We start from the raw sequence: 15,306 nt of genomic DNA on the forward strand, positions 1-15,306 counted from the left end.
AAATGTACATATTAGTTTATTTCTGGAGCACAATATTTAGATTAGGCACAAACCAGTCCAGATCAAATCAAGCTGAATTAAATGCCCTGAATGCGGACAATTACTAACAAAGCTAAATGGTGTAGACCAATGGTCTAACTCAATAAAACACAGCTTCCTAGTAGAGGAAGTCAAACAATTTTTCCTCTGCTTTGCTTCTAATATGGCTTTGCCATTCTCTTTTGGTTTTCTGCTTCTTTTCTTCATTGTAAGAGGAAAACAAACAAAACTACAGAAAAAGTCAACAGAAAAGTGCTTTTACCTCATCAATGCTTTAATTGTTAAAGAAACCACTTAGCACAGTGGGTTAATTTTTCTTCCTGTGTAGTCCCCACACTCTCTGTTGTGCTAATAATATTGCAAACCATTCTTTCCTATTCAAAAATATCATAAGGTGAAACACCTCACCTCACACTTCACAGAAAGAAGACTCTTAAATGGACTTTTTATGCAGACAAACACAGCTGGTGCAAAATTTGTAAAGTAAACAGTCCAGTAAACTCCAGATGGACCATTTTGATCAACTGAATCATACTTCATTACCTGCGGAGAACAGCAGCATGTGTCGTCCACAGCACTCTGCCCACACTAACTTTTTAACAACACCATCCCTTAGTTTTAGGTGGAAAAATTTAAATCTTCAAGAACATTGTCCCATCATAAAGTCCTCTCAGGGGTGAAGAATCAACCTTCTTGCATTATCCCCCCCCCCCATTTTGACCACAGTGCATTAATCCTTCAAGGTCAGTTACACAGGGCTGGCCCTACCACTGTACATAGTGAGGCTGTTTCCCCAACAGCAGATACTGTGATGTGACAAGATGTTGTTGGAGGACAGAGTCTGCTCTGTGTCCTCTAAGCCACCATACTATTTTCAGTGGAGGGCACCATCCCATCATCAGTGTTGAATAAGAATTCTTCTGTAGTCCAGCAGTTTTTATAGACAGAACCTGAAGGAGAGCCATCGAACGGCAAAAATAATTAGGTCAGTCCTGCAATGAGAAGCTTCTTAACCTTGTTTCGAAAACAGGTTTTCCACTGTGATAATTACTATTACCTTTGTATCTCATCCAACCTCTGAGGAGCTCCAGATGGTGTACATGATTTCTCCTCCTTCATTCTCACAACAAATTAGTGAGGTTGGTTAGAGATGCTAACTAGTTCAGAATTATCTGCTGGTTGTGAGAGATCAGAATCCAGTGGGTTTCCTTGGGGGAAGTTCCGTGCTCACTGACAAAACAATATTCCATCGAGAAAACCATGGTATGGTCTCAGAGCTCTTCTCATGCTGTCCTCTTCTATGTGAAATTGGCACGGATGTGTCTTTGTGCTCGCTTCAGAGGCAGAGGTGGAAGGCAGTAAGGAGGAAGGTAGTCAAGGAGGAGATAAGGCTTTGAGATCACCACTGGGTCCATGTGCAGTGGGGCACAGGGCAAAATGTTTGGTAGCCAGGCAGATGCACAATGCGCTTGCCATGGGGAGTAGTGCCATGTGGGGATGCCTACGCGAGGAAGATTTCTGGTTATCAGGCATGGAGTCTGTCGTACGGCAGGAGTGAAAAGGAGAGAAAGAGAATGAATACAAATTCAGGTGTTTATCTGGATGCAATTCATGGCTAGCACAACACTTGTCTTATCATTTTTCTCTCAAAGTGTTTAGCACTAAAAAGAACAACAAACTTTCAGAGAGAATCTCTAAATGGAGTCCTTAAAACATAGTGACAGGCAATCAGTAAGGCAGAAGAGGATTGCTTTTGTTCTACGGTCTGCAGTATTTCTGGGGATGCAGCGTGGGGACAGAACACTTCTCTGCCAGCCAAACAGCTCTTTCAGTTCCAGATTTTGCAGAAGTTGTAAAGCAGATTTTAAGCAGTGGGCTTGGAAGAGAAAACAAGGCAATCATAAGCCAATTTCAAACCATGGTTGAAGTTTCTGGTTTGGAAATGGCTTGTATGACCATAACCATAGCAGGGTAACAGAGGCTAACCCTTATACTCTAGCGGATCAAACGTAGCATGACCACGGTGATTGCCCTGGTCCCTGCTGATCCTCCTCAGAAGTGACAAGTGAAAGATATGTAGAGGTGTAACCCAAATTCACCTGTCTGCTGCAAGACAATATGAGTCAGGCCCTGTTTAACTACCTCCATTGCAACCCTCTCGGCGCTGGAAAAATAAAATAAAATCAAACTCCCAAAGGTGTCACCAGATTAAAAAGAAAAGGCAGCCACTGAACTGTCTTGCTCTGCTTTGACTTCTGATTTCAGGGAAAGTTTCTAAGAAGCAAAGTGTGGTGGGAATGGTAGTTTCTGAACTTGTCTGTTTCACAGGGTAGGTGACCTCAGGAACTATCCTTCCCATCACAAGGCACATATTGGGACCTCCCTCCCCTTGAGACCAGCAATCAAAGGAGAATGAGGTGCTCAGAAGTGGCACAGCTGCCTCTTCTTTTTCTCTTTTCCTCTTTTTATAGAAGTAGTTAGCAACATGTGCAGTTCCTTGGCCCCAAATTTAGTAACTTGCTACTAAGTCATCATTAAAAAAAAACTAACTTGATTTGAACCTTTTCAGCAGGAGCCCTAATAGTAACCCCTTTTTTTCTTAAGCTTTTGTAAATATCTGGATTCCACAAGCCTTTGGTCTATTGTATAAGACACACTTTCCTCCTATCGTCTCAAAACCACCAGAAGAACACAAGAGACATCTAAACCCAGCCCTTGAACCATGTGATATTCTTCTACCATCATTTAGCAAGGCCTATAATGGATAGTTCAGTGGTTTAGGTATTTAGCTGGGGAGCTGGATGTTGGGAGCTTGATTCCTCGCTGTGTCTCCTGCGAGTAGAGACAGCCTCTGTGGCTTGGGCAAGCTGAACAGTCCTGGGGCACTCCCAGAACAATAGTAAACCACTTCTGAGTATTCGTTACCTAGGAAATCCTGAAAAGGGTCACCATAAAACAGAATTGACTTGACAGTACAGAATTATTATAATAGCAGTAGTTTTAATGTAACTTTTAATGTTACTGTTTTTAATCTGTTGTCAATCTATAACTGTAAGATAAATTAATACAACTTAATTATTTTTTAAAATTTTTTTCATTACAAGTAATTAGTTACTTCCAAGCTTTGCCCAGGATAAAATTCAGCTCAAGACAAGTCCAAATGTTTTTTTTCCCTTTCAGGCTTCCATGCTTTCCCAAAAATACCATGAGAAGCTTATATGTTTTAATCTGATGGCTCATAGAGCCTAGCCTAAAATCATCATTCAGAAATATCCTGGGATATTTTATAGCCTCTCCAGGAAACCTATTTTCAAATGGCCTTTGTTATTTATTAATGCTACATATAGCTTTCAATTTATTCAGGCTGTTTCAATTAGAACAAGCAACAGCCTCCAATTCATCATATCCACTGTATTGTGGAATAAATGTACCTGGGTAAGAAACTAGGTAAAGAGTTTAGGTTTTAAAGGAAGAAGGAAGGAAGAATCTGATTTTAGAATGATGGTGTAGCAGAGAGTAATGTGTGCATGTTAGGAATGAATAAAGATCTTGCTTAAGTTTCTCAGCAGCTTTCTGACTCAAGGGTGGTTGGACATGGCATAGCTCTCTGCCTGTAGAGACCAGTGGCACTCACTTTTATATCTGCTGGTGGATCTGGAATCAAATCAGCCTCAGTTAGATGATGAAGACCACCAAAATTACCAAACCTTTCATGTTTCCTCCACTTTGCCCGCTGGTTCTGGAACCAGATCTATTTGCAGAGGAAGGAAGGAAAAATGTCATGAAATTGAATCAATATCCAACTTTTTAAATAAACAAATGAATAAACTGATAAATACCAAGTGGTAGAAATATTCATGGGCTGCTCACCTCTACAAATTGCTATAATCTATTTGCTTTAGCTGTGGATCTCCTGAATGGACCATGAGTGGGATTAGATGATCTTTGGGGAATCCTCTCTAAATCTGAAGTTCTATTTTTCTCATTTTGCATATGCCAGTCATTTCCAGACGAGCAAGAGAATGGATATTGGTGGGGATTGTTTGAAAGACAGGTGTTCAACAAAAACTTATTGAAGTCTGGATAAGCCAGTCTCCCACAACAATAAGATGCCTTAGAGCCAGACTGACAGATCATCTCATTGCTGATCTCTACCAAGGGCAGTCTGAGGGAACTTTGGATGGGAGTGGAGTGCTGTTTCATCCACACCACCTGTTTCTGTATTTGAGATGCCTATCCTATATTTGTTTTATATCATTGTTTGATTTATTGTCCATTTAACTTTATCACTGCTTAGAATAGTTCATATGTACTAATGGGTGGTATAGAAATGACTGACTGACTTAATGAATGAATGAATGCATGAACGAACAAACAAACCAGCAGAGCAGAATTCTGAAAAGTTATTTTTTAGTTTATAACTTCTAGATTTGCCCAGCTCCTATGGTTACCACCGGTGATGCTGCCTGGAGAATTTTTAGAGCTGTAAATCACAAAAATTACATTTCTGAGATCTGGGTGTGGTCCTTACTTGAACTGAGCATGAAAACATAGCTGAGAGATGTATCTTTTCATCTAAGGTATATATAACATGTATGGTCCAATTGCCACAGGAGTATGTTTTCTTTTTGCTTTGCTAGGGCTGCTTTGAAGATCTGCTACTGGGGAAATGGGGATTGGTTTGGGAATTTACCAGTTCACTGAGCCAATATGATGTATCCTGGCTTGAGTTTACCCATGTAAACTCATGTATACTTGAGAGTATATGTGTAAGACACAGCTTTGGGGCCACATGAAACCTGTAGACCGCATCTTGTCTTGTTCTCTAGCTGCCAGTGGTCAAGCAGCCATCAAGGGGGACTAACAAGAGACCACCAAATAGCCAAAGCAGGTTGTTAAACAAAGGTAAAATACAAAGGTGACAGGAGCAACATACAAAGGTGAAAGAAGGTCTAGTTCATCTGTTTTGCTAATTGCAAAATGGATGAACTAGAAGTCAGAGTACATCATAAATAAGGGTCCAACTGGGGTGTTAATTCAAATAAGAAGTAGCCAGGAGAACAGTTGAAGTAGCATCAAGGTCGGGTTGCCAGGAGGTCAAGCAAGCAAGAAACAGACAAGGCAAGAACACAAAAGAAAACATTGTTACTGGCCAGGCTATTCATGAGGAGGCAAACCAGACAGAAGATTCAAGATGGTGAGCAGAAGAGTTAGCATTCCAGCTACTTTCACTCATTGTTGCCACTAATTTCCTTTGCCTTCTACTGAGGTTCTTCTAAGTAGGCTGTCTTGTCTCCACCCAGGACTCAGCTGCAGGCTTTCTAGCACTCAGTCTCACCCCTTTCCTTAAGGAGACCCCTTGCTCAAGAAGAGGTATGTACACCCAAGGAAACTTGCTTTATAACCAGATACAGTGGTACCTCGACTTATGAATGCCTCTACTTTTGAACATTTTGAGTTACGAATAAGTCCATTCGCAAAAATTTGCTTCAATTTGCGAATGGAGCCTCAACTTAAACCTTTCCTGCCCCTTTTTTGACATAAGTTCATCTTAGGTCAAAAGAAGAAAAAAATTTTTAAAAAATCTCCCCCCTAGTGGTAGAGTACTGATTAACCGGCTTTACATTAGTTCCTATGGGAACTAATGCCTCTACATACTTGCAAACAGCGCCTCTAGATAAGAATGAAAAACAGGCGGAATGCATTAAATGGTTTTCAATGCATTCCTATGGGAAATTTTGCCCCGACTTACGAACTTTTCGACATATGAACACCGTTGCAATACAGATTAAGTTCGCAAGTTGAGGTACCACTGTAGTGTTTTGGGATGCATCCTGTATGGTTTCGGCCTTTGTTCAATGTTGCTATTTTGAACTGGGAGGAGCCCAGTCACCTCACTGAAACCTGGAACCTCTCGTGAGGGTTCCATGCAATCAACAGCTGCCTGTTCCTCTGTGCCATCTATCTATGCAGGCTAAGGATCCTTGTCCGAGGAGGATTCCTTCAGCAAAGGCATGACACATAATTTTCTCCTCCCTCCAAAACATTACTTTTTAGTAAATAAATGGTTTCACAATAAAATCAAAGTTCCTTGTTCCACAAAAAAGATAGAGCTGAGTTACGAATGCATGACATGGGTGACTGTTTAATAGCAAATCAATTTCTGTCGAAGTAAATTTACTTTTTAATGCAGCTAGCAGAAGAAAAGGGACCTCTGGAACAGAACCGGTGTGTATGTTGTTTGTTGACAGAATTGCTCAGCAGTATCATGAGAATTTTCTTTATAAACTGAGAATTGCCATTACATTTCGGAGACAGCAAAGGGAGATATATTGCACTGTAAAGTATTTTGTAATCTGGCCATTAGTAGGTTTCTAGCCTTTGTTAGCCACTGGGTAGCAGTAACTGAGCCTCCTTCTATGCTTGTCCTACATCAGAGGGAAGCAAAATTTACCTGGATGCTGGTTTCTGGAAGATTGATTTTTGCTGCCAGTTGGTTGCGGACATTGACATCTGGGTAGTGTGTCACCTGGAAGATCCTCTCTAGTTCTCGGAGTTGCTCAGTTGTGAAGGTTGTCCTGATCCGGCGTTTTCCTTTCTTCTCGTCTACGCATGCAGGAGAAAGTGGTATGTTTTGAACAACTCTGTCGACAGCATGGGGGAGCAATGCAAATGTATTCTCACTACATGGAATTTTCTTTTAGATTCTTAAGAATTTGCTAACAACTTGAATTGGTTGTGGGGTGGGGTTAACCAAACCTGAAAAAAACAAAACTGACAGATTCATCCTTCCAGGCCCAGGACTTTGCATGCTTAACTCTTAAAAGTCTAGGTGTAAGACCTTGTGTATCCAAACTGATTGTGCTTTATGAGGGTAACCACCTCTTTTTTTCAAGAGGCTCCTAATCTTTAATATATAAATGGTAGATATGTAACCTAGAATTCTGTATGCTAGAATCTCAGTGCCTATTAAATTTGGTCAATGCTAAATGGGGGGAAATGTTCCAGTTCTTTTTGAAGAATTCAGCAATATTTGCAAATTGCATCTGGAACAAAAAGTTCTTGACATCTCAAAATATGAAATAAGGAGAAAACAAAAGTGCCAGATTTTCCCATTCCTCAAGTGAGGCAGAGGAGAAGGTATCTCTCAACTGTTCTTTATTGTGTATGTACGAATCTCCCTTTATTTAAAGGAGCTCAGATGCCATAAGAAAGAAGTGCGATTAAACTGGGTAGGGTAGGCTGATGGATAAGCCCCATTCACAAAAATAATATGTGGAGAACTGAATGTGATTCTGCCTGCAGGTTCCACCAACAGCACGGCTTATAACAGGGAAAGGGGAGGAAGGATTAATCCCTAGTCCAGTACACAAACAGCCCCGTTTGCAAAAAACATACAGCTCCTGTGCAGTTTACAATGAAGTTCTGAGAGATTTAGGTTTCCTGAGTGGCCAATATCATAATCCCTACTCAAAAAATCCTGGGATTTCAACTCTGTAAGTCTTGGATCCAGTACATCACTGCTATTCTGTCTCCTTTCAGATGCATTGTTTTTATTTATTTATTTATTCATTTTCTTAACTCATATATGCTAATCCTTTGCTTCCAAAAGCTAAAAAGCTACATGAGGTTGATGCTGCTGCTGCTGAAGGAAAAAGGAATGAAAGCGACAACTATCTTTGTATCATGATTTCAAACTGAATTCAGTTAGTCAGAAAGTTGAGCATCCATCATGGTGTATACTGTCATCATAAACTCTTCTCAAAAAGCACGGGTCAGATTGAATGAATAAATGAAACTTATGTACCAGAAAGCTCCAGGACCTTTAACTAGCGTAAGGAAGTACACAACTCATTAAATGCATCTCCAGCAGTAGCCTCAAGGACTGTGTGTCCATCACATTGAGTCCTGATGACATTATTAGGGCAGTGATCAGAAATGAACAAAATTCCTTGCATTCACGTTAAAGACTAGAGTTTGGAAGCTGTGATCCTGTTGAAACAAATTGTTTCAGAAGAAGGACCTAGAGGGACTGAGAGAAAGAGAGAGATTGAGAGACAGACGGAAAGAGAGAGAGAGAGAGAGAGAGAGAGAGAGAGAGAGATTAGCAGACTCCTTATGGATGTGTACTACACTGTAGTGTTAAAACATGTTTCATGAAGAGGCAAACCATGATGTGGATGGCAGCATCTCAGCCTGGAATTACCTCTAGGACTCTAGGAGTCATTCCTGATGAAGAGAGTTACTGTTTCAAATCTAAAAAAGGTAAGATCAGGAATTGCTGGTGTGAAACCCACAAAACGTATAAATCTGTATGTAAATGTCATGGCATGTATAGATACCCTGGTTGCTTCTTGAAATGACGTATCAGGAATAGAGAATCTTGAAATGACCTTTCAGGAATCATCTGGTTTCTATGTTTCTCACATTCACATTTTTTTTTTAAAAAATCTCTTTTCATCCCATACAGTATATTAAGACAATATGAAGACAATCACCTTCAAATACTAAAGAGGCCTGGCCCAACTTAGATTTCAAAGTCAGAAGAGGATGTTGGTTGGAGGATGCTGTTTTGCTCTTCTCCCAAATGACCGGTTCATGCAACCCAAGTTCATGCTGGCATAGAAAACACCACATTACCAAGAGCAATGGAAGAGGCTAAGCAGTGCCTCTGTTTGTCACTACCACTTCCAGGACAGAGACCACCATTAGGCAGAAGTGAGGTCCAACATCTACCTCACTTTGCCTGCCACAGCCATTGAACCTGATCGGGTTCCATGTCTATTTGTTCTATTGTAAAATTTCTCTGTGGGACTCTCACTCAATTCGTCTTCAGCATAATAATGGAAGCCCAGCTTCTTGGATTAGGAGGGGACTCTATTTGTGCCCAGTGCAGAGTGAAGAGGTAGTGGGACAGATAAGCTCAGAGCAATTTGGAATAGTGGGAAGCAGCTTTTTGCATATGTACTGTTTGATTAGACTATAGCCTGTGCTGTTTCTTAAAGCCAGTCAGCTTTCAAATTGCCCAGAATGGAGGTGAGGCCTCAAAGGTGGACCAGAAGGAGAACCTCTCCACTCTCTTGCAGTCCTCGCTTACAAGTATGGGTCACAGAACAGAACTGGCCCAGTTTTTTTTTCTTGGTTGCCTCCATATATGATGAGAAAACCAGGACATATACTTCACAGGAAAAAAATATATGAAGCTTGTACAGTGACAGTGACACGCATACCATTAGAGTGAATGAAGCTACCTCAGGCAGTAAATATACGATGTCAGGAAAGAGCAGAAATTATTTTGTTATTATTGATTTTTTTAAAAACTGCCAAAGAGAAGAGGCACTTGCGAAGTTTTCTTGTGTGCCAAAATAGCTTGTCTTAGGCAGCAAAATGCCTTGGGGAGGCCAAACATACCAAGGCACCACCAACTCTGTTAAAGGGTCTTACCACGTATGGGTTAGGCTATGCTTGCCCCCAAACCTATTGGCTGGAGAACACATTGGCTCCTGAGAATAGATAAATGAGCCATCTGTGCTGTGTTTCACTGAAGCTCATTCTAAAGCAACCTTGTTGATGTTTGGTGACCTTAATCTTGCTGCTTTTTTCTAGTTGGCCTGGCAAACTGATTTTGAAAATGCAGGTTGAGCAGGGATGACAACAACAACAACAACTACATAGAAAGTGTTTTGAGTGCCAGTCCTGCTGTGAAACAGTTTTTCAAAGCTGCAACGCATCAAATTAAAAGAATAAAATAACCCGAGGTCAGTTGTGGGCCAACAGAGACTGAGCGGATGGGCTTTGATTTTAACTCCAAATGAAAAAGCTGCTGATGGAATTACAGGAAGCTAATCAAGAACTCGCCAGTAGGAAAGTGAGATGGTGCATTTTTGATTAAACTTAATCAGTAATTCTGTTTATGTTTTCAGAAAAAGGAGAGAAATGAGTTTGTGAAGGGGAGTGGGAGGGAAAAAGTGACAAGTTTATGTTAGTGTTCACCCCCCTCCCCCACTGCAAGGTGAAAATTTCTTTGACTACAGCACCACATATTTGGATATGCCTTTGGGACCCACAGCTTTAGAGATCTTAGAAAACAACAGCACTCAGAATTACAATTTAATAAAGACTGTGGGAGAAAGATGCAGGCTAGAAGACATTACACATAATGCTGGTTTTATAAATTTGGCTCCCACGTCCTTTGGGAAATAAGAAGTGCATTTCTTTCTTGAAACACTTCCATATGCAAAACATGAGATATTCACAATCTTGGATGTTTTTTTTTAAAGCTTCAGGGCAGTCGTTCAGAATAAAAATTCAAATAGTTTAGGAATGCAGGCCTTTTCCCTAAATGTGACAATTAAAGCTCTTGCAAAGTCCCACCTTCCTCATTTGACAAAGAGAAATTATCATGGATTTTATGGTTGTTGTGGGTTTTTCGGGCTCTTTGGCCGTGTTCTGAAGGTTGTTCTTCCTAACATTTCGCCAATCTCTGTGGCCGGCATCTTCAGAGGACAGCACTCTGTGCTCTGGTGTAGTTGGCTTGGGAGTTGGCTTGGTTAGGGTTACCATAAACCAGGGGTGGATGGCCCTCCAGATGCTTTTAGACTGCAACCTCCCTAATCCCTAGCCAGTATAACCAAGGCTTCAGTCCAATAACCTGAAGGGTCACCATGGGCCCAACTCTGCCACTGGTCTTTAAGAATTTGAGAGAGAAATACTAGTTCAGTGCCTCTAGTCTTGGGTACAGTGTACGATCCCCAAACACCCCACCCCCACCCCAAAGAAGAGAATGGTAAACCACTTTTTACACTCAATACCTGAAAAACTCTGAACATGATTACCATGCATCAGAGTTGACTTGACAGTAATTTGTTGTTCCAACAGCAACTCAAAAATTAATAACTTTTAAGTGGGAGAAGTTCAAGGCAAGATCCAAAACCCCACATTTAGATATGGATTGGGCAAAAATATCAGTATAGCTTACTTTTTCATTTGGGTTTTTAAAGCTGACTTTTGAGTATTGAGAAAAATATCATTCTTTTCGGTAAATATTTTGTCAGCAATGAAATTAATTTTCCCTCTACCAGAAAAAAATTAAATAGGTACAATTGTTCCTAGCACAGAGAGGACAATGTTTTGATCTGCGAGCTGCAAAGGTGTTAATAATTAGAAAACTACCAGGAAAAAAAAACAAACAGAATGGCTTTCGTTCAATTTGGGTCTATATGCAAGATTCTAGCTGCACATGGCGGCTGAACAAATGATTGCAGCATTGAGATAGCAGAATCATACCCCTTCAAACCACAGCTGTGAAAATTAATGTATCTGAACTACAATTGCCATCATCCCGTTCAGGATGGCCACTGCTCACACTGGCAGGGGGATTTAGGGAACTGTAATCTGGTTGTTGTTTTTTTTGGACTTATATACCACCCCATAGCGCTACAAGCACTCTCCGGGCGGTTTACAATTTAATTATACAGGCTACACATTGCCCCCCCAGCAAGCTGGGTACTCATTTTACCAACCTCAGAAGGATGGAAGGCTGAGTCAACCTTGAGCCGGCTACCTGGGATTTGAACCCCAGGTCGTGAGCACAGATTTAGCTGCAGTACAGCGTTTTAACCACTGCACCATGAGGCTCTTTCAAACTGCAAGTGGTATGTGGAGGTTCATATTTTTAATGCACAAAAATGAACCTGTTTTTTATTTACAAAGCTTTTAATGGGAAGCATTTCAAAAGAAAAGTTCTTGTTAAAAAAGTCTTCTGCATTTTCAGCCATCAAATCTCATTCAATACGTTTGCTATTTTTAGTGTGAAAATAAATCATGTTTGACAGTGTTTTCAAAAGTAAATATATTTCATTGAAATTCCCTAGGGTGAGTTGGATGGTGGCGGTTCCTGCACTTATCTTCGTTACATGGTGACCAAAAGAACATGCGCTACTGGTGCATTTTTCAACATTGGCAACTTTCTAGACCTCTGCAGCCTCCTAATCTTCTCATTCTTTTATTGAATGGCCAGGAGAAGGAAGCATGGATAGCTAAGGAAGCTTTGGAACAGCTGAGGGTGACTGGAGAACACTTTTGATCATCTTATAATTTTAAGGAAAATGGAAAAAAGAAGCACCCTGAAAATGAGGCATAAAAATCAATGCCTCTTCCATTGGGAACAAAAAGTCAGGAAATTAGAGAACAAATTTTGGCTCAGCATCAATCCCCTTCCAACCCTGGATGAAGACTAACTGGGCACAGTCTGACCCACAATTTTAAGGCTCTGCCATGTTCTTTCGCATGTGCAGAGCAAGTCAACAATCTCATTATGCCAGCAGCTCTAACTGTAAAAGATTGCCAAAATCTGCTAAAGACGTTTTTGTTTCAGAAAGCATTTAAGGGCATTCTTACTTATGTTTTTTTTTTTTAAATATGTGCCCCCTGTCTTCAGGAGCCTGCCGTCATTTGGATTTATTTTTTGTTTAAGGTAGGGTTTTATCTTATTGGTTTTGTTGAGATGTCGGGGTTACTGTTTATTTTATCTTTGTAAAGCACTTATAGTAGTGTCTCACACTAAATCAGCAGTATATAAACTTCCAAAATAAATTTTAAAACTCTCTGTTCCACGAATTCAGGTTCCATCTCCACAGAATATGCATTGTCCTTCACAATCCCAAGAGTGCTACTGAGTACTTCTTCCCATGAGTCCTGTATCTCTCTTGCACTTGAGGCCTTATCTCTTGTTTGTCCTATCAATCCATGTTCTTGTTCTATCTGCTGTAAGCTAACAATTTTATTCTGCTTGCTCTCCTTTCCTCCTTCTCTTTCTATTTTTCTTACAATTTTTATGTTCTGACTTATTAGAGGTTAATTTATTGTCCAACAGTTTAAACAATCTCTCTGAATCACTTTTCCAATAGTGCTGAGCTTTTTCAGTCCTCTTCCTTATGTTGTTAATATTTGTACTTTTATTTTGTCTTTTACACCCTTCATTTAAAACCACTTTAATAATTTCTGGAATATGACTCATTGAGTGTTTCTTGCTTGTCTTCATGGCTTGAGCAACACCTTCTCCAGGACCCTGTGTCCTCAACCTCCCCTCATGAATGGCATTGTTCTTAACCAACGTTATTAACAATCTATTGATTTCTGAGAGGATGTTTTTAAAGAGAGCTAGTTACTCATACATCATAAGGAGCCACCCTTGAATTAAGGCAGTACCACCCTCACCCTCCAATTCAAAGTGCCGAATTTAACTTATAAAGCCTAGCTGATTTGGACCCATGCTATCTAAAAGACCACATCTCCCTCTATGATCCCGCCCGGGCATGAAGATCATCAAGGGAGGACTTTCTTTCAGTCCCATCACTGTCACAAGTCTACTTGGTGGGAACACAGGAGAGGGTCTTCTCAATTGCTGCTCTCAAACTCTGGAACTCCCTCCCATGGGAAGCCAAACTGGCTCCATCTTTGCTGCCTTTCCACAAGCAGGCAAAGACCCTTCTCTTCAGGCAGACTTTTCCTTAATGACTGGCGATCTGAGAGGGTTCAGGTTTTTTAAATAGATTTTTGTTCTTTGTTGCTTTTAAATGAGTTTTTAGTGATTTTAATTACTGTTTTAAATATACTTGTTTTATTATTCTTAAATATTTATATATTTATTGTTTTTATCTTTTAAATAGTCTTTTTAATGAGGTAAGCTGCCTTGAGTGCTTTTAAGGAAAAAGGTGGGGGAAAATATTTTAAATAGTAAAATAATATTAATTTTCTTTGTTTGAATACAAGCGGATTGATACTTTGGGATTGGCAAATTAGAAACATTACTATATGCAAGTTCAATAATATCTTTCTGCATAAACCCTTCTATCAGTCCTTCTTCATCAGGAGACTGAGCTTTGTTTACTTGTTGCAGTTCCCTTATAGAAGATATGTATTCTACAAGAGACAGTTCTGAAGACAAATCCATTGAAGACTGTAGTAACTTGGGTTCTTGAGAAGTCCTTTGAAGCTCCACTGACCAGTCTATACCCATAGAAGACACTGATACATCCTATTCTGACATACACAGATCACTTAAATTCTTGCTTCTCTTGCTTAAAATACTGAGTAATTTTAATTTCCATGCCTCAGGGAGGTCACTGTATAGATTAGGTGTAATCCACAGATCTTTACATCTTTTTATAGTGAGCACCATTACTCCAGCCTCAAGTTCTACTCTTTCGTTTCCTCAAAGATTACCTCACTGCTCAACTGCTTAAATAAAATTTGAGACAATGAAAATGTAAAAGGTACCTGACAGATAAAACTGGCTCACGGGACTTCAGTTCATTTGACTAAGTGTCTACAGACTCCACAAAATCAAGCAGAAGCAAAATGGCAAGGCAGCAGAAAAGCAAATGGGAGGCTGATAATACTGTTAGGACAATACTCAGGAGGAAACCTGGTGGCCAATATCAGCTTTCTTTCCTTCTCGTGCACCTTCTTTTTCCTTGAAGATTGACTCCTTGACAGTGGAACATCTTTTAAATTGGTTGGTTTTGGTCAGCTTGCTTATCCTCACGAACTGATAGCAACTACAGTAATTTCACCAATGTCCAACCAAATACATATCAAAAGTCTTACTTGAGGATATTTCATCCTTATTAGCAATAAGTCTCCAAACAGATCAAAAAAAGCCACAGGGACCAGGCAGTCAGCCAGACACATGAGAAAAAGGCTGGCGGACTAGAGAGGAACAAAACAAGATTAAGGCTCCAGATCAGCAAAATGAAAACAAGAACAAGAGAATGGTAGGAAAGCATGTATGGCTATCTTGCCATCTCCTCAGGCTCTTGTCTTTGCTTGAAAAGATGTAGATCTATCTCCTCTTTTGCTTTCTTGTTGTTATTGTTTAGTTGTTAAGTCATGCCCAACTCTTTGTGACCCCATGGACCAAAGCACACCAGGCCCTCCTGTCTTCCACTGCCTCCTGGAATTTGGTCAAATTCATGTTGCTAGCATCTATGACACTGTCCAGCCATCTCATCCTCTGTCCTCCCTTTCTCCTCTTGCCTTCATATTTTCCCAACATCAGGGTCTTTTCCAGGGAGTCTTCTCTTCTCATGAGATGGCCGAAGTAGTGGAGCCTCAGCTTCAAGATCTGTCCTTCCAGTGAGCACTCATGGTTGATTTCCTTCAGAAGTGATAGGTTTGATCTCCTTGCAGGCCGGGGACTCTCAAGAGTCTCCTCCAGCACCACAACCACTCTTTTGCTTTAGAGCTCTACAAATAATCTTTGTT

General features: G+C 40.3%; 1 protein-coding gene across 1 annotated transcript in view; it reads right to left on the bottom strand.

Annotated features, from left to right (window-relative positions):
• Positions 1 to 225: 225 nt before the first annotated feature.
• Positions 226 to 15,306, bottom strand: part of ISX (intestine specific homeobox) — a 34,873-nt gene continuing 19,792 nt past the window's right edge. Inside the window, exons 2-4 of the mRNA XM_078376199.1 lie at positions 6,494 to 6,645; positions 3,674 to 3,790; positions 226 to 1,577 (exon numbers count right to left, since the gene is read on the bottom strand). Of these exons, the coding sequence (XP_078232325.1) occupies positions 1,338 to 1,577; positions 3,674 to 3,790; positions 6,494 to 6,645 (509 nt within the window). The 3' untranslated portion in view covers positions 226 to 1,337. The remainder of the gene's footprint in view (positions 1,578 to 3,673; positions 3,791 to 6,493; positions 6,646 to 15,306) is intronic.

The sequence above is a fragment of the Pogona vitticeps genome, chromosome 5 (genome assembly GCF_051106095.1).
Source record: "Pogona vitticeps strain Pit_001003342236 chromosome 5, PviZW2.1, whole genome shotgun sequence".
Lineage (NCBI taxonomy): Eukaryota > Metazoa > Chordata > Lepidosauria > Squamata > Agamidae > Pogona > Pogona vitticeps.